At 48.5% G+C, this 19,437-nt stretch overlaps 1 protein-coding gene across 5 annotated transcripts in view; it reads left to right on the forward strand.

Annotated features, from left to right (window-relative positions):
* The window catches only part of RPTOR (regulatory associated protein of MTOR complex 1), a 253,515-nt gene that overhangs the window by 201,418 nt on the left and 32,660 nt on the right, over positions 1–19,437 (forward strand). For all 5 annotated transcript variants that reach the window (XM_019542272.1, XM_019542274.1, XM_019542273.1 and 2 more), the window contains 4 exons: positions 5,037–5,155; positions 10,937–11,040; positions 11,756–11,939; positions 14,393–14,503. In XM_019542272.1, coding sequence (XP_019397817.1) covers positions 5,037–5,155; positions 10,937–11,040; positions 11,756–11,939; positions 14,393–14,503 — 518 coding nt within the window. The remainder of the gene's footprint in view (positions 1–5,036; positions 5,156–10,936; positions 11,041–11,755; positions 11,940–14,392; positions 14,504–19,437) is intronic.

A 19,437-nucleotide genomic window follows, 5' to 3' on the forward strand; every position in this document is an offset into this window, starting at 1 on the left:
CCTTGGGGGACCCTACTGGTCACAGGACACCATGATGAGTGACTTCCATCAACCACCACCCTTTGGGTCCGACCACGGAGCCAATTCCCCAGCCAGCGGATCATGGTGGACCCAAGGCCCTTGCTTTTCCTCTGGCTCCCCACATGCTGCTTGTAGCTTTTTATGCTGCTTGTAGCAACTGTGGTCAGAAAATCCCCCCTCTAAGGGCATGAGCCTTTCCATTTGTACTCTGTATTTCGTGGGGTGTTGGAGAGCCTGTGATCTACTGTGAGAATCTCTTTTGGGTGGGGAAACTTCAGCTGACTGCCTGTGGTGCCATTTGCATTATGTATATCAGCAGGAAATCTGGGTTTGGCAGCCACCCTGAGCCATTTCCGCCCCAGGTCCCTTTGCTGCCAGCGTTTGGGGAAGGTGCTTGTTATTCATTGCTTCACTATGAGCACTGTCGTGAGAAGCAGTACTCTGCTGCAGTCCCTGAAGGATCCCAGCTGTCTCAGGGCTTGTGGAAGGTAGTGGTCCCCAGGGCATCCTATTGTGAGACAGACTAAATACAGGGACCAGCCTACAAGTTGTGAGATCTCTGCAAGAAATGTTAGTTCCCCACTTGCCGTCACTTTGGGTCTGATCTCAGAGGAGCAGGCTGCCACACACAGTTCACACAACCCAGAGAATATTAGATTTTTTTCTTCATCTGAATCTTGGTCTCCCAGGACCGTCTCTTGCACTGGGGGAAAAAGTAAAGGAGATGATGGGATACATTGACAAAGCAGGTGGGATTAACATTAATGGGAATTGTGTATCTGAGTCCCTGGGTTCCCTTGACTGCTCCATGTGAAAGATTTCAGCTCCGTGTTTTCATTGGGTATATCAGTTCAAAACTTGCTTTTCACTGCAGGAAAACATGCAGCCCCAAGCAGGAGCCATTGTCTCCTGTCTAAACCACACCAGCACTCATGGTGAGCTCTTGGTTAGTGTTTTGCTGCTGTGGTATGTGGGGAATGGACTGTCTCTCACCCCCAAGATCAAGGCGTAGAATCACTGTAGTATCTTTAATGGGCTAGCAGAAGCAGGCAAAGGAAAGGGCCTCAGTAAAAACACCAGTGCCGAGGTTTGGGTGCTTTACAACTGTGTCCTCATGGTACCCAGGTGATCTGCCTAAGCTCTTAACCACTTGTGTGCCCGATGGCTAATGGCTGAATGGATGGAGAGTTCTCAGTATTCCTGGGTGGATCTTGAATTTTTAAAAGGGGGGTGCAAATGGTGAAGGACATCATCCTTTATAAAAACACCTATTCTTCTCCAGTTCAACATCAACAAGAAGCGTTACTAGTAGGCTAGGGGCCTAGGCTGTCTGATTCAATTCAAGATTGAAGCAAAAATGAATAGAACTCCATTGGAATGAGTTAAAAACCAATCTGCAGGGCTGCTTTTCTAGGAGCAATGAAGAGGCAGCAGAAGGGCAGAACAAAGGCTGGCTGGACAGGTGGAACATGAAGCCCGTTAAAAAGAAGACAGGGTCGTTATCTCCTGTGGAACTATAGGCTTAGAAGGGGCCAGGTAGATGCCAATGAGCGAGGAAGTCAATGGACTTCTTCAGTGCTGCTGGTGTGCAGAGCAGGAGTCAAAAAGGGGGTGTGATTGCACTAATGCTGCTCCTGACCCCCAGATCCGCCCCTGTGTGTAGCCAAACAAAGCCAAAGTTATCACTGAAGAAACACTGTTTATTTCTTATGTTCATTGCTGACAAGAATCGTTTTGTAAATCTGTCCTGCAAGGTCCATTAAACCAGCTTTGAATTGGTCCGACTAATTACACAGCTCAGCTGTTGTTTTAAATTACACAGCCCACCACTTGCCTGGTGCTTTGATTGTGTCTCATGGATGTTTTTTATCGTAGTCCACTCTGTGAAATCGAACCTCTCCTCTTGCTGCCCATGTCCCCTTTCATTATCTCACTGACTCGGGTCGTCCCAGTTCTGCCAGGAGCTACGTCAGACGTGGCACTTGCTTGAGTTGGTGCGATCGGCAGTGCTATCATCAGAGAAAAAAATGAATGTAATCTAGCAGGAGAGGGGAATACACCTTCGAGCACTAGCTCTATGAGTCTGAGAAACCTTTATGGAAATTCCCTCTGTTCTTTTCCAACGCATGTGGAATTGCACTGGCAAAGTCCCTTTTCCCTTTTTTCATCATGCTTAGATGTATAAAAGATGTCTTGGCGTTCTTTCTTCATGCCTGCGTCATCGGTGAGGTTGTTATCAGAAGGGCTGGAAATACTGATGGATTCCCCTCTGCCTCCCCACTCTCCCTCTTTCATGAACATTAAAAGAAATCAAGCCATCCCGATTTCCCAGCGGCCCTTATGTAACTTTCAGCACAGAACCGAACGTGCAGGAAGCAGAATGCTGAGCAGGCTTCAGGCAACCTTCGCAGCACTGTTACCCGGGCAGCTGCTGCAGTGTCTGCTACATTTCTTCCCAGTCTTTTAGCACTTTGTCATTTTGGAGTTGTTTTCAGGGTGAATTCAAGTGCTGACGAGAGCAAGCCTTATAATGCCCTGTATCAAGGCAGAGACCGGCACGGTGCCACCATCGTTTCCATTCTGTTTGGGTGTCTCCTGAGCAGCTCCTTGCTTTACTGTGCAGTGACTTGTCTTTATTGCAAACCTGTATAAACAACTGAGGAGGAGAGGGAATCTCCCCTTCTGGCCAGAGTCAAAATTTGACTCTAGGTCTATAGAAACAGAAGACCAAGCAAGGCCACCTGTCTGCTGTCCTGCTCAGTTTTCAGTGTTGTACTGCTGTTGCCCAGCTGTGGTCTCAGCATGGGCATAAAATGGGGTGAGCCTGTGTCTAGAATCTGGTTGATCTCTGTACTAGGGTTTATCGGCAGTCTCGCTTGTCCCACGGGGCAAACAACATTGCTGCACCTTTATCTGGCCCAGAATGAGTTTCCAGGATGCAACCTTATGAGAAGCCCACATACTAGGAGAGGTTAGGAAAAGCTGTGATAGGCTGTTCCACGGAGGTTGCCCAGTAGAAGGTCTCACTGGGCAGCAGTTGCTTGTTCAGAAGGTGCCATCGTGAGTGCAGGGCTGAGAGCTGGCCATGGACTCCTCCACATGTTAAAGTTGCTCCAGTAAATCCCGTGGGCACCCTTTGGGTGAGAAGTCCTTTCCTTTGCAGGATGCTTTAGGGGGTGGAAGTTAGCTCGCTGCCTGGCCATTCGCAGAACTCCCTGTCATATCTTAGTGATTTTTTTCTACTGAAAAGGAGATTCCCTTGTCTAAGCTAGACAAGCATACAGAAAAAAGCACAAGCTGTGTGCTGCTCAAGCCTGTAATTGCATTCGGTTTAAGTCTTTTGGGCCAGAGTTCAAAACTGAACTGTCAGAATCTATTTTCTCTTGGCCTGAGTGTCAGGTGTAGAAGCCAGCCAGGGGGAGCCCTTGCTTCTTGACCAAGGATCCCTTTCTTCCAAACCTAAAGGTTTATATTTACATGTCTCCAGAAGCATCTAGGGGAAATGCAGGAACAGCTTCCTCTGTCATTTGCAATTAATTGTGACTCATTTGAAAACCCTATTTTAGTTCCTTTCTCGTCTTTCCAGTACCTACCTCGTAGCACTCAAATGGCTCAGGTCCCAGGAATGGTGTTACAATGATGGTACACGGTGATAGGTGGGAGGAGTAACAAACTGCTGATGTGCCAGAAGCCAGTAAAATAAAGCACATACAGACTTCTTCGCACTCATCCAAGCCCTGCCTCTTTTGATCTGAATATTGCATGTAACCATCTCTCCTGCTGTGCGTACCACACTGCAGGCATTCTTGTTAGGTATCAGGGTCATCAATTAGCCCCCTGACTCCGCTGGAAGGGCTGACTCATGCCCAGTCTACACTAAAGAGCTGAACGGGCAGAGCTTAAGTTCCCTCTGCAAAGCTATGAGGGCATCTACACAGAGGGCAGCAGAGCCCCTTCCTTCTGCCAGTAGACTGTCACCCCCTCCCCAGCCAGGGGCCGGCTTCTGCCAGAGGCTGGCAGCGAGCAGAAGGCATCTGCAGACACGCATGCATCTTCTGTCAGGTGCTGCAGTGTCTTCAGCAGCTGTTGCCTTCCCAGGATGCCCTTTGTGGTCGGTTGGCATGATGGAGCTGCTAGGAGTGCCCAGTGGTGGCACAGGGGTGTTGGTTGTAGCCATGTTGGTCTAAACACATAGGCAGACAAGATTCTTTGGGTAAATGTGATATCTTTTATTAGATCAACTAAATAGTTTGAAAAATTGTTCTTTGCAAACTTTCAGGCACAAACACCCTTCTTGAGGTAGAGGGAGAGTCAGGCAGAGGTGACACAGAAACCTCTGGGGACAGTTGGGGATGGTAGACAGGGGCTCAGTTTTATGGTCTCTGAAATGATCAGCCCTGAAGCATGTGGTTGCAGTGCTTTGATGCTGAGTTTGCCAGTTAGATGTATTTAAAGGTCCTTAAACTACCTTCCAACACTGTTGCTACAGAAGTTTCAAAGCATTTCACATGAGACCCCCAGCATACAATCAAAGGGAGGAAACTGAAGTGTTACAGAACAGCGCCACACATTGTCACACGTGTTAACTTTTAAAAGGGCAGTAGATCTCTCTTGGCTTTTTAAAGTTTAGGATTTTAGTTCACAGAGGCTCCCAACTTATTACCTTGTTTCTGTGCCAGTTGATTTATGCAGGGTGGTTGAGTGACTTGCTCCAAAGGTTTAGAAAGATCGGCACTTCCACTCAGGTGTGTTTCCAAGTACTCTTTACTGTCCCTGAGATTTTCCCCTGTTGTTTCAGCTAAGCCTTGCAGACTTCGCAAAGGACAACACAGTGCAGCCTTCATTCCCTTTCTGGGAGTGTAGGTTTGAGCACTGTGCTTTGCTCTTCCCAAACTACCCTTGGGAAGCATTGGAGCTCCCTTGTGGATTAATGTGCTCGCAAGACGTGAGGTGTTCAGAGTTGGCTGAAACGATGTAATTTTTTGGCACTCTTGCTGTTTTTTGTTCTGTTCCAGGAGTTTCTTTCAACAGTGTTTACACCCAGATTTGGAGAGTCCTCCTTCACCTGGCTGCTGACCCTTATCCGGATGTCTCAGACCTGGCTATGAAAGTGCTCAACAGTATTGCCTACAAGGTATGGCTTCCTGCCTTCCTACGTGTATCTGAGCTCTTGTGGTTGATTTTTTTTTTTTTTTCATGCTCGTGCAGAGCGTGGGTAGATTGAATTGAATAGGCCAAGTTGGAAGGACAGTGCTATTGGAGAAGGAACTTTGACATCCCAAGATAAAACCGTTTTGTGGCGGTCCTGACCAGGTAACAATGTGACTGTATGGGGGCGGGCCAGGGATAATGTCATGGCGTAAATTAGGTTAATCCCTTAAGAATTGCAAGTCTACTTGTCTCGATCAGTCCCTGAGAGGAACCTTACAGATACTTCATTAAACTATCCCTTTGCAAACTGATTTAGATTATGCAAGTGGGACTGGCCTGCAGACTGAAGCCGCAACGGCTCTCCAATCCAGGTGAACTAGTACATGTGAGTCAGCATGCAGACCCCCTCCCACTTCTCCCGTCTTCTATACAAACCTAAGCCACCATGCTCATCCCATTTCATCCTCCAAGGATGGTGAGTGCTCCCTGGAGGCTGCCATCTCTGTTATTTCACAATGGCTCCCGCTTGGGGAGCTGTAGCAGCAACCCTCACCTTCCACCAGAAGCCAAGCACCTGGCTACCTCAGTTCATCTTATCACCATCAGCCCTTCAATGGATGGTGCCAGAAAGCCATACAGACACTGCCTTTCCCCCTGCCCCTGCTATGCTTGGATTCCAACTTTCTGGTTGCTCCAGCATTTTATAGCCACAAGCCATTCCCATGCAAGACGGTGTCTCTTACTGAGCAGTTACTGTGAATGATCCCTTTCACTTCAGACTCACGCCCCCCGAGCTACAGTTGCAGTAAGAGATGCCAGCATCATGCATCTGCCATTGTAACATCTTGGAGATGACCTGCTTTTTCAGTCCATTTTCCTCATCAGCAGCAAGCTCCCAATTTGAGTCCTTTCCTTGTTTGTTTCAAATACGCCCCTGGGTCAGTGTGCAGCCATGGTGTTTTGGGGGATTGAATAACTTCACCCCCTGGGGACAGCAGGCTCAGATTCCCCCACCAGTGGTTTGGGCATTAAATGAATTTGTGCCTCAGATGGAAAAAGGCCAGCTCCAGGAGAATGGTAAAGAGGGGAGAGTGCAAGCCTTCAGGCTCTCCCCTCTGAATCGCATCTGGGTCATTCAGTGTTGCACTTTGCATGGCACTCGGCAAAATAAAGCTTTAGCCCAGCTGTAAATTATGGGTTACACAGGGGACCTGGGACTTGTCTCTCTTGCCTTCTCTTTTTTTTATGGGGCTTTCTCCCTTGGCAAAAAGAGCTTGCTTGAGCACTGCCGGTGTGTTTTTGTGTCCTGTAAATGTCTTCGCTAGCAGAGTGCAGTTCTGCTTAGCCAGCGGGATTGGGAAGTGTGGGTCATTATGTTGTAACAGTTGGGAATGAGTGTCATGCCTGGGCTGCTAAGTGTTTCTGATGATTTTGTAAGGCTCTGACTGAAGCGGCACAGCAGCGGATGGAGTTTCCTCTTCACCAGAAGCTGCAGATCTGATTCTCTTCACACTAGTTCTCTGTATTCGGAGGGGCCAGCCGCCTGGTTTGGTGGCTGGCCCCTGTCTGTCTGTAGGCAGGGTATCATCTGGGGACGGAAGCAGCAGTGCAAAGTAACCTGTCTTCTGCTGTGGTCGTGAAAGCAGCCCAGGTTGTGCTGAGTCTCTGAGTCCACAGCTGAAAAAGAGGCCAAGTGCTGCCCGTCAGGGAGGGCTGGAGGAGATGGGGACGGATGACTGTTGGACAGGAGGGCTGCCTCCAAGCCACGAGGATTTCCTCACCTGGAGCAGATGGACACTTTGCATCTTACTTTGCTTCTCTTCCAGCTGCTCTCTGGCCCTCAGTCTCCAAGGCACTGGTGCTTTGGATGGTTTTACACCTTAAACAGTTGAAGCACTTATCTTTGCCAGGGTTTTTAGCTGTGGACCTTCAAGTGAGTTTCTCCCTCCTTTGCCTCAGTCGGAAGCCAAGGAAGAGCCCCTGTGTGCAGCCTTCACATTCACAGATCGCCATAGTCTGCAGTGAGATGCTCCGAGTCTCCTCCTGAGCTGTCCATGGTGCTAAACGACACATGCGACTCCTAAAAAGTTTGCCTTCAAGCAGCCTGACAGGTTGGGCTGCAATCTAAACCATCTAGAATAAAGCCTTAAGGCTGAAAATCTGGGGTCATGATCTGGCATTTAATTGTGCTCAGAGGTCCCACCGTAAGTGCTACAACCTGGATTTACAGTCTTGCCTCCACGCCTCCCTGTGCTTGTGAGCTGACATGGATTCCAGAGGTCTGGATGTGCTTAAGTGAGGTTTTGCCATTGACTTCCGAGAGAGAGAGAACAAGTTTCTCCCTTGTGTTCTCTTAAGCTCCCAGCAGTGGGACCTGGATGGTCCCAGGGAAGCACACTGGGCTCTTGGAAAATGCTCCTTTCAGGAGGTTAAGCTTATTTATGAGGGTGTTTGTTGTGCCAAATATGCTTTGGACAGGTGGAGCTGGGATATGTTAGAACATGGGAATGCCAGGTATCCCTCCTGCTCCTGACTGGAGTTGTGAAGGAAACAGAAGTTTCAGATGGCTGGCTGTTCTGAAACATTGTGGGTGAGAAGGAAATCATTTTGGATCATAACATCATAGAAAACTAGGTCTGAAAGGGACAGTAGGGGGTCATCCAGTTGTGTGCCCTGACCAAGGCAAGAACTTCCCTTTCTAAATCATCCCAGATTCATGTGCGGCCAGCAAACATTTAAAGCTTCTGAAAAAGAAATGCCAAAATCACTCTGCGCATGATCCTGTATGGTTTGCTGTATCAGAAGCTACAAAACCATGCCAGTGATAGTCATGTTACTGATCTGGTTATTGGAAGGTGCTCAGATGAGAGGGTGATGGATGGGCCACAATATAAGAACCTGAACAGAGCCATCACACCGCACTAAAAGCGTTAGTATAGTGGTCAGTCATCTTCAAGACCACATGGTAAGCCTCAGGCTAGGAGACAGCAGCTACTCTGTTTTAAATAAGAATAACTTTGCTAAATTTAGTCTTGAAAAGCAGATTGTGCATTACCAGCAGGCAGGTTGCTTATGACTGCCTTCATCTGAATCAGACCCAGCCAGATTTTTGTTTTTCCAAATGGGTGAGACAAATGTCTGACTATCTGCATCTCTGCTGAAACCATGACTGGCTCCTTGGCCACGGGAAGACGGGGAGTGCTTCAGAAGACAGCACGTGGCTTTGTAGGCTTAGGATGAGCTGGTTAAAAACCCACGTGCCTCTCCACTCCTGAAACACACACTGTTGTTTCTGGGGCACACAGCATCTTACACTGGATGGCTTTCTAGTCTAGCATTTGAATTAAGGAAACAAAGTGGGATGAACTGGATGTCGTTCACCACTCCAACTTTAAGAAAACCATAAAGCCCTGCTTTTCTGGTCTGTCTGTACTGAAAACAAATGAGAGTCTAGCAAGTGATGCAGGCTGTTTAAAATTGTGTGATCATGATTAATTAATGAAGCCATTCTCCAAAGTTTCTTCATTCAGCTGCTTTCATTGGCAGGTCTGAAGCTCAGTTACCTTGAGAGTTACTTCTGTATAACAGACCTCCTTGGCACGCAGTTCTGTGCTGAACAAATGGCTCTGCCTACTTGTTCTTGCTACCCGAGGTCATTACTCAAAGTTACCATCTCCCCTCCTGGGCAGGATGCGATATGAAGGCTGTGAGAGCCCTCCTTCAGGAAGTGAAACTTGGGGAAGAGCTGCCTCAGGTGGGGTGTTACCAATTCTGCCTTTGCCTTGTTATCCCACAGCCCTTGGACTGCTGCGTTAGAAGAATAAATGCCCGTTCTCTTTCAAGAAGGACTTTGTCTCGCTCATTTTGCATCCTAGCTCTTCTGGAACTAGCCTGACCTGGAATCCAAGCTGCTTTGGATGACAGACACCTAACTGCAACCCCTGGGCCTTTCATGGCAAATTAGAGCTCATTATGACCAGTAGTTAATTCTGAGTTGCTAAATCTAGTCTGTCCTCCCTCTTTGTTACGAGACCTTCTGTCCGCTCCAGACAGCACACTAGAAGATCTGACTGGCACTGTTGGGTGGTGGTGACAGTAGAGCATCTGTCCCTGACACTGGAGGAGGATGGCCTAGGAAATGCATTGGTTTCATGCCACCAAGAACTCAGTAGGATAGCTTAGATGGCTGCTTTGTGCCCAGGGTACAAAGCAGTGCTTTGCTCAGGAGCCCCACTTGTGCATGGGCAGCCTGTGGACACACCGTACTGTTATCGCCATCACTCTCCATGCTCCTTGGAGCCAGCCCAGTGATGTTTGAGACGGTTTGAATTCCCCAGTAGGTCATGTGAGGATAGGCAAAATCTGAGGCTGCCTCCAAGGACCCTCTGGTTCCCGCAAAGAGGTGGCGGGAGCAAGGCAGGATGTACTCTCAAGCACGACTGCCTTGATTTTCTGTCTCCAGCAAATAGTGTGTGTAAAGTGCAAAAGCTAATAGTGCTGCTCCCTGCAGACATGCACTCTGCCCTTTCTGCTTGCTAGCTGCGTGGAGCCCAGGAAGCTGCACACACAGCTCTTCCCCTTCAGCTGCCTTGCATTAGTGCGACTGCCCTGGCCGTACTGTGTTGAGCACAGTGTCTCCTGCCCCCTCCCCCCACCAGTTCAGAGGTTCCCTTGCCCAAGGAGGTGTCCCCTCCTCCCCACTGTGCAATCCCGATTCTCCAGCCACCTCAAGAGGGATCAGTCAGCCTGCCCACGTCACAACTGCTGCTCTCGGTACCGGTCAGTTTTGTTGGCTCGGGGTTGCTTCCGTCCCTGAAAAGCTGTTCCAGTGCAGAAAAAGAGAGAGGAAGTATGTGTGTGTGTGTGGGGTGGGGGGGCAAGGATCTCAGTTTGGGGTCTCCAAGCAAGCAGGAATTTTTGACCCAGGGCTTGGTTACCCGCCACTGGCAGCATGTTCTGTCTAGGGAAAGGGGGAAGGTGAGGCAGCTGTCTTGACTTCTTCACCACCCTTCCTCTGGCTGCTCTTAGAGCTGCATCCAGCCCTTCCCAGCAAAAAAGGGACTTCTCCCTGCCTTCTTCAATGAGACTTTCCTTTCCAGGCAGTTGTTGAATGCTGGTGATAGTGACTCATCCTGCACTGGTCCTGGCTGCGTTTCCCTAGTAGATGAAGTGACTCGTGGCAGGAGTGCTGTGAGGCTTCCTGTTTGTAAAATGCTTGGAGAAGCTGCAGGAGCTCAAGCATTATTCAGGGGGATAGCAAGAAATCGGGTATCTTTATGCAATGGCCATACTTACAGTGAAAGCTTTGACTCGAACATGAAAGCAGGTCTGGAATTTGGGGGCAGGGGAGCAGTGCTGGGCTGGGTAAGATATCCAGCCCTTGTTTTCCAAGAGGAGGGAGAAAAGTCTTGCTGTCAGCAAGTCACCCCCAGGCTGGTAGCTTGCCTTTTGGCAGCTTTTTTGCAAGTGCCAGTACAGGACTTCGATTGCAGTTTAATTATGGGAAGGGATTATGCCGTAGCCCAGAGCCTCTCCCTGTAAATAGCAGAAGGATTCTTTCTGGTAAGTGCTTTCTACAAAGTGGCCTAATCACACAGTGATCTGGGGATTGTTCAGGAGGCTTTCGTGTATATTGTTAAAATCCCACTTTGATAGAGAGCTGAACTGCACTTAACCCAAGACATGTGCTTTTATTAGATAGTAAATCATGGGACTCGCCTTTTGCACCCTACCAACCTGTTCCATGCTCTGATTTTCTCCCTAGGCAACAGTAAACGCCCGCCCCCAGCGCATCCTTGACACCTCCTCGCTCACCCAGTCTGCCCCTGCCAGCCCTACCAACAAGGGCATGCACATCCACCAAGTGGGGTAAGTTGCCTTGTCCATGTTAATAATGTGCAGGTTACAGGGTGAATGGATTTCTGCACCCACTCCCCACCAGTAGTCCCTCCAGGGGAGAGAGCTGGGGGTGGTGAAGCAGATGTGCTGGATTCTCCTTTGCCATTCTTATCTGGGCAAGGGGCAAGTGGAAGAAGCAGGGCACATACCGATGCTGCTATCCTTGTGTAATTGGTTGATATGAGGTCAGCAGCATTTACAGTCTTCTTGGGTCTGATCTGCCTTCCCTCTCCTTACAGATGGGGAGGCCTCAGGGTTGCCTGATCAGCACCAGGCTGCCTCCAAATCAGTTAGTGAAAGAGCCATGTGGCCATGGTCAGGATTTGGAAAGTCCCAAACCCTGTCCTCCCTCTCCGTGGAAATAGCAGTTGCAGCTCCTGTCTTGACCCCCTTACAAACAAGACAAGCTGGGAGATGCCTGGCTCCAGAATGATTCTGTAACCACGTGTTGCTCATTGGCCATGTCGTCAGGTGAATGTCAGTGTAACAAGGCTGTTTGCCCCTTTAAGGGTCTGGGACAATCAGGAGCAGGCAGCTTTGTTAGGAGCAAGTGAGAGGGACTCAGTGATAGGAGTAAGGCCAACTCATAGATTTAAGAGAGCATCATTCAGGTCAAAAAGCGATAGCGAGTCTCCTCTCCTGCGCCTCTGTCTTGTTCATCCCTGTTTCCTTTCCTGCTGCTTAGAGGGTCCCCTCCCACTGCCAGCACGAGCAGCTCCAGCCTGACGAATGATGTGACCAAGCAGCCAGTCAGCCGGGACATCACATCTGTGAGATCTGCAAATGTGGGCAACATTGGGGTCCAGTATACACCCCACTCTCACCAGTTCCCCAGGACCAGGAAAATGTTTGACAAAGGACCGGACCAGGTAAGACGGACTCCCTCCTCACCATCACGCAGGCCTCTTGTTTGCTCTTCAACTCCCCAGAGCCCCTTTGTTTGCTTTTTGCCACTGCTGGTGGCTTCAGTGTAGCTTCTAATCAGTGAAATAAAAATGAATTATTTTCCCTCTCTGCAGTATAAATGTCACTTTGCAGCTCTTGATGTGACATTACTCGGTGCTGCCACAGCCGAGAGGTGTTTAATCGGAATAGGCCGTTTATTCTTCTGTAAACATTCAATCACTTTACATAAGTCAGTGCTGCTGCCTCACCTTAATGAACAAAGTTGCATGGCAGTTCTCAGAGGGCAGGAGTCAATGCCTCCAGTTGCAGGGAACATAGAAACCTTACCATCATGTCAGAGCAGCTGGGCATGGCAGGAGCAGCCCCAATCACGCAGCTTTAGGACAGGAAGCACTCAGGTCTTCAGCAACAGAACATGGGTATGTTTTGCAAGGTGTCCCCACTAGTTCCACTGAAATAGAAAGAATGTCAGTGGGTACTGAGGGGCTGCAGTGGGGAAATAGGCAAGCCAGGCATACCTGGGGCCTGGCGCACATGGTGCCAAAGGGCTTTAACAATATCTGGCCCTTATCAAAGGCAAGTCAGTGTCATTACTGCCACTTGTGTGCCATGCTCCACTCTTTAGTAGTGGCTGCCCAGTTGCACCCCCTGCAGGGCTGCTCTTTCTGGGTCTGGGAAGACCAAAGTGGGAGCAATCTCAGCTGCTCAGAGAGAGTACCCCATGGTGTGCAGGAAAGGCTGACTAAAATCCCTGCACAAAAGGGGTGACTTGCTCCTGGTTAGTAACAGAGAAGGGAATAAACCCACATCTCCAGACCCTTTCAAAACCCCAAGTTGTCTACAGCAGGAGAGAACACTGTTTTAGTGTATGAGCTGAGAGGAGACAGAGGGGGGATCTTGTGGCTGCCTACAACCTTATCAGGGGCCACCAGCAGGGACTCAGGGAAAGTCTGTTCCCCAGGCCCCCCCTTGGAGTCACCAGGAACAATGGCCACAAGCTGAGGGAGGATAGGTTTAGGTTAGATATTAGGAAGAACTACTTCACTGTAAGGTAGCCAGAGCCTGGAATAGGCTTCCCAGAGAGGTGGTGCTCTCACCTTCCCTGGAAATCTTCAAGGGGAGACTGGATATCAGGAAGCACTACTTCACTGTCAGGGCGGCTAGGATCTGGAACCAACTTCCAAGAGAGGTGGTCCTGGCTCCTACCCTGGGGGTTTTTAAGAGGAAGTTGGATGAACATCTTGCTGGGGTTGTATGACCCCAGTATTGTTTCCTGCCATGGCAGGGGGTCAGACTAGATGATCTACTCAGGTCCCTTCCGACCCTAGAAACTATGGATAGGCACCTGGCTATGGAGTCAGCACACGGTGAGGGCAAAGAAATATCATCTCTGCCCAATGCAGCCATTGGTTTAACGCTTTACCTATATGAAGTTGCCTCTGTTAACTATGGATATGACCCCTGCCACCCCCAGTGCTCCTTCCTGCATCTAGGGGGTTGGACTAGATGATCTGTCTAGTTCCCTTCTGACTCATTGATTCTATGAGCTGCAGCCATCTTGCTGGGACTGCAGAAGAGCCCAGTGGAGAGACCTGGAGGTCAGTATCTGGGAGGATTCAGAAACTGATTGCTGATACCAGCCAGGATCCGGTGGGGCTGGGCAGATTTTCACACGTCATTCAGCCCATCCACCTCACTTTGAACTTGTAGCTTGGTAGCCATGCTCCACTCTTTAGTAGTGGCTGCCCAGTTGCACCCGCTGCGGGGCTGCTCTTTCTGGGTCTGGGAAGACCAAAGTGGGAGCAATCTCAGCTGCTCAGAGAGAGTACCGTATGGTGTGCAGGAAAGGCTGACTAAAATCCCTGCCTGGACAGAGCTAGAGACCACGTTATTCTCTCTATAGATGTGGCCCAGGCAGCAGCTATGCAGGTACCCCTGTCCAGGAAGGGAACCTCAAGGGGAAAGAGGGTCTCTTGGCTCATTTGTTCTGCGGCCTTGCTGCCAGCTTGAAGGTGCCCTCTGAGATGTGGGCACCTATATGTTAGGAACTGAAGTGGGCCCCACCAGTTCATCACCAGAACCACCCTGCAGCATTCAGTGGTGGCTTTGGGTTGTGCTACCTGGCACAAGGGACTCAACTTAAGTCAATACATAGAGAGGAAACACCATCCTCTGAGCCCTCAAGATGAGCCATTTCATGTTAACCTTAGAGTAGTGCCCAGAAGCACATCAGTCTTGCAGCCCAGAGGAGCTGTGTGCTTATGCCCGTATAGGTAAACTCCATCCATCTACCAAGAGCTTTTGTAAAGGTTATTTCTCAGGGCCTGGCCTACAAAGTGCCCGACTGTCCAGGCAGCATCTTTTAGCAGAACCACAAACTTTTACCTCGGTGTTCTCTTCCCTTCTCCCTGGGCAGACCACCGACGACGCCGATGATACCGTGGGACACAAAAACTTCATTTCGGCCACAATGCAGACGGGGTTTTGTGACTGGAGTGCAAAATATTTTGCTCAGCCTGTCATGAAGGTAAGCTTTTCTTCCTTTACATTTATGGAGTCACACCGCTGAGTCTCTCGGGGAGGTGGGGATCTGACACCCTTCAATGCAAGCCCAGCACGTTCCCTGTTCAGAGCATTCATGGTCCTTTCAGTCACTGCAGCGAGAGTGTTGTCGCTACCCCACTGCTGTCTGAGACCACCTAACACCCTGCCTGGAGTATGTGGGAAGAGAAGTGACTGGAGGGGAAATGGAGCAAAGTTACAATGCTGAATTTTGTTCCTTTGCCCATAGAGGACAGATGTCAGAAGGAAGAGAATTGAGTTAATTGCATTGTATTTAGCACCTAACTAGCAGGCTTAGTCTTCAGTGCACTGTACAGATGTTCAGTAATCCTCGTAAGCAAGTGAAGTGGGGTAGGATGACAAAGTAAGACAAAGACAAGATTCATCACGGAATCAAGCAATGGGTGGGTGGGAGCGTATGTTTTAGTGACACTGTTCTCTGGGGTCAGCACACAGTGAAGGCAAAGAAATATCATCTCTGCCCAATGCAGCCATTGGTTTAACGCTTTACCTATATGAAGTTGCCTCTGTTAAGCGGCAGTTCTGGTTTGTGCATGCCAAGGAGGATTAACAGATAGTCTTGCCTGAAGTGGACAGCACATGGGTACACCCACGTTAACTTTCCAGGAAAAATGCTGGTGATAAAACCCTCTCTGCTGCCACCCACAAAGGAACAGGCACTATAAATACTGCTGGGTTTCTAGAGTCAAAGTCAGTGCAATGAGCCTCCTTTGTTCCAGCGGCAGGGTCAGAGGTGCTGCTTTGTTCCTGCCTGTGCAGTTTGGTTTCTGGTGGTGCTGGGGCTAAACTGAGCAGAGGTAATCATTGATAATTCTGCCTTAAGTGAAGTCTAGTTAATCCTAGTGTCAGCAGAGTGTGTCCTCCACTTGGAGCCAGACTTGACCTTGCAACCTTAGATCTGGGATCTGCTTGCAGGCTTCTTATGAAATGTCCTTTCTCTCAGGAGAGGGGCTGCAATAGCAACTGGAAATCTGAATTAGTGCCCTGGGAAGACTCCCACAGCCTTGTTTATTAGGTAAAAAATATTGCACTTGCAGTAAAGCCAGTGGGCAATGGGAGCAGGGATGACAAATCTTCTGTTACAGTGTAACAGTTTATGCTGGTGCTGTTTGATCCCAGTACAGTTACATCTGTCTGTACTCTTTGAGATGCTTTCAAAAATGGTTCCCCCCAGTCTCCCACTTGTCAGTGCAGTGTGAGACACACGCCAAAGCCTGGCACTAGGATAAGTGAAGTTTTTAATTGGGAGTCGAGTGCTGTTTCTCAGTGGCACAAAGGAGAGGTTGCCTCCCAGCTCCCCAGATTTTTTAAGAAAAGACTACGTATGATTTCAGTCTTAGCTAGTAAATCAAAACACAGATTGCAAGCAGTAATTCTTACTCCCTCACAAAAAAAAGGAAACCCAATGCCTTTGGGGGGACAAATCCCAAGGTCTTGGGATTCAAACAGAACAAAGTATAACTGAAATTCCAGCTTCAATTTTTGAAGGCATCGCTGGCCATGTCTACATGAGATGCTTTACTGCACAGTAGACTAATCTACTGTGCAGTAAAGTGTCATCGTCTACATGTGCAGGTGCTTACTGTGCAGGAAATTAGTCTATTGTGCAGTAGATTTACTGTGCAGTAAAGCCAAATAGCAATAATTGCGCATGTAGTTGCGTCCGCTGTTTGACTCAGCAGGTGACACGCATCACACACAGGTGAACAAGTCTGTGATATTGTCACTGTCCAAATAACTCAGGTGAAACATAAGGGCAAATCCCAGAACGTCCATGTGACACAAACTAGCGAGATGATGCTACTTTAACCCCAGGGAAATATTGCTGGATGCCGGTTTTAATAAGCAGCCGCTGGTGATTCGCATCTTTTAAGCATGAGGAAGAATATCCCCGTTTTGTGCATAATTTCCCCCGTTCTGAGCAATAACAATGAACTGTCCATTATGGATCCTTCATGAAGCACATCTTGTTGAAGTAGCAAAACATTAGGGTAATGGTGGGAAGTAAGTGGCTGCATGTCTCTATGCATTATGAAACTAGTGAAACTGGAGGCAAGTTTCCAAGTCACTTGATTTTTGTTGTTGTTGTTGTTTTAACTTGAATTGCCAAGAGGCAGCCCTTGGTAGCAAAATAGATGGCCTGGTGCTTCATCATCAGCTATACTACTAATGTAATTAATTTTCCCTTGACACCATTAGCAACTTAGCCAATACAGTAAAAGTTGCGTTAACTGGCACATCCTTAACCAGCATGCTCTATTAACCGGCATGCCGGTCGACACGGCAAAAGGGAATCCGGAAGTGGGACTTCGGGTTTTGTCGAATCCTGCAGCCTGGAGGAAAACAGCCTGCACGGAGCCCCCCATCCCTTTCCCCCGGCACACTGACACCACTGGAGAGGTGGGAGGGGCGGCATGGTTAACCTGAGATGTGGATGCAGTGGGAGAGGCGTCTTTGCCTGACCAGGCAGACACCTCTCCGATAACTGGCACATTTGGTTATCCAGCAGGGTGCCGGATAATGGAGCTTTTGCTGTAATATATTAGGACTTATTTCTGACCAGCAGGACTCAAATACTAGGTCATACTTCAAGCTTTTGGTCTTTTACACAAAGATTTGCTTTGGTCAAGAGGAACGTCAGAGTCTCGTTTCCAAGACCAAAAAGAATAAGTAAGTTTTATAGGGGGAAAAAAGTGAGAAATAGGTATTATGGTGGCTTATCTCTCAATGCTTATTAAAAACATTTGTCTGCTTTCTGAGGATAGTTGTTCACAAGAGTGGTGTCTTTATTAATATAATAAATCACTCTTGACAGCCAATCAGATTTTAGTATTAAGCAGTATTAGTGGGCATGCAGGGAGCAATTATTTTTTTTAGGCAGAGGACTTCACGTGCATAAACCAGAGAAAACTCCTTTTTCAGAAAAGGAAGAAGGGAAGAGGTGTGAATACAGGAGCAGAGGGGTGAGGCGCTCTCTCATGAATGCACAGGGCTGGTTGGTTTATACATTGCTTGGCCCCAAATGGTTGAGATGCCTCGCCTAAGAACCTCGGACGCTCCAAGTGCTGGCACCGAACGGCATCCGTAGACAAACGAAGCCGGGGCCACAGTGATCTCACCTCGCTCTTGGTGCCAACCTTTCTGAACGTGGCAGGTGTGCTAGCGTCTCTCGTAGCAAAGTGTCTGACTGGTTTCGACTCTAACTGCCTGTTTCCACTCATCTCCTTTTTACCAGCTGAGATTTTACAGACCTGGTAAAAAAAAATGTGATGGTTTTGGTGAAGTTTTTGAGTCAGACAGGTTCTGCAGTTTAAGAAGAAGACAGGAACGGGGGAGAAGGTATAACTCCTTGTTACAGCTGAAAAATATGCTTGGAAAGTGCTTGTTTAAGACCTCGCACTGAAATGGCTGGGGATGAGAGCACGTGCTTTAGGTTGTCTCTCGGAGGAGAAAGGCTCTGGATTGAAACAAGTTCTGAGTCCTTGAGAGTTGCATACGGCGTGACAAAGTCTCCAGTACAGACCCACCGCTTGTCCTGTCTCCTTTGAGCATTTCCTTCCTGTCCACCTGATTTTCACTGCATGATGGTCCACTCTGTCTTCATCTGTTCATATTTTTTACAAGGTCCCTTCTAAGTTCTGTTAATTAAGAGCTAGTCCATTGCCCATCCTGTGCCATGGCACAAGGACATAGAAAGCGCCCCTTTATTCCCTAATGCTTCCTGCCTGAAATAGTCTGCTCGCAACCCCTGCATTCCCCTTGTGCAGCTGTGCTGGGCATGAAGGAAGACCTTGATTTCACCTCTCTGGTGGTCCTGGCAGTGAGTGCACGCTGTCTCTTTCCTTGGAGGAGAGATCTCGCCACACCGCATTCTCCCTACCAGATTGTACACTGCCGATCCAGCTGCACATCTGCAGCAATCTTCCATGTGCTTTCTTCCCATGAACCCCCACATCTGCCCATGGGGGCTGTTCAGAGGAGGCGGGGCGTCGTCTGCAGACCAACCGAAGCCAAAACACGTGAGCTGTAAGATACAGTTCAGTCTTGTTATAACAAACCCCGCTCTTAATAGCAGAAGCTGATCTTTCCATTATTATGCTGTGACGAATTGACTTGACCCTGTTACAGCAACTACCTGGTCCCAGGAGGGTTCCATATAATGAGGTTGTCCCATATTTGTAGCATATATAAGATATTTAAGGCATCTTTGTTGTGGACTCCTTATCTGGCATAGCCAGGGTGCCACTCAGGAACAGGTGATGCGACACATGTGTATATCGCATGTTGCAGAGTACATTGCCTTTCCTGAGAAATAGGTTGTAATTCTGTAATCAGTGTGGTGTTTTGCATCTGGAGAAGGAGGAGAGAGAAGGCTCTGCAGACGGCTTCCTGTGGTGTTTTCCAATATTTGCCCATTCTGCCAGGTAATGCTGACCTTCCTGTAACGTGTTTCTTGGCTGGAATTCGGCAGAACGGTCTCTTCCTAGAAGTGCCACTCCTGGAGCAGGCAGAAACATAAAGTCCTGCCAGACCACCGCTGCCTTTTGGGAGCCTCAGTCTCCAGGAAAAGGCCAAGTGCAAAATGAACTAAGTGCAGGTAGAAGAGAGGGATGCTGCGGTTCCTTGCTGGTACTTCATCCAGGAGTGCTTCTTTCTGAAATAAACAGGGGGAAAGAGAAAACAGTCATTCCTGTAATGAATAAACATAAAATGACTGTGAGCACGTCTTAGTCGTATTTAATTTATGAGTTTAGCTTTGCTTCATAGCCCTTGCTCTGAAAATGCTTTCGCTGGGAAGATGCAGGGATTAATTTCCATTATAAATCATTGGCTTGGTTTCAAACCATCATACTGAACTTGATTTATTGATTATCAAAT

Source organism: Crocodylus porosus, unplaced genomic scaffold (assembly GCF_001723895.1).
Source record: "Crocodylus porosus isolate Cpor-Errol unplaced genomic scaffold, CroPor_comp1, whole genome shotgun sequence".
NCBI classification, from domain to species: Eukaryota; Metazoa; Chordata; order Crocodylia; family Crocodylidae; genus Crocodylus; species Crocodylus porosus.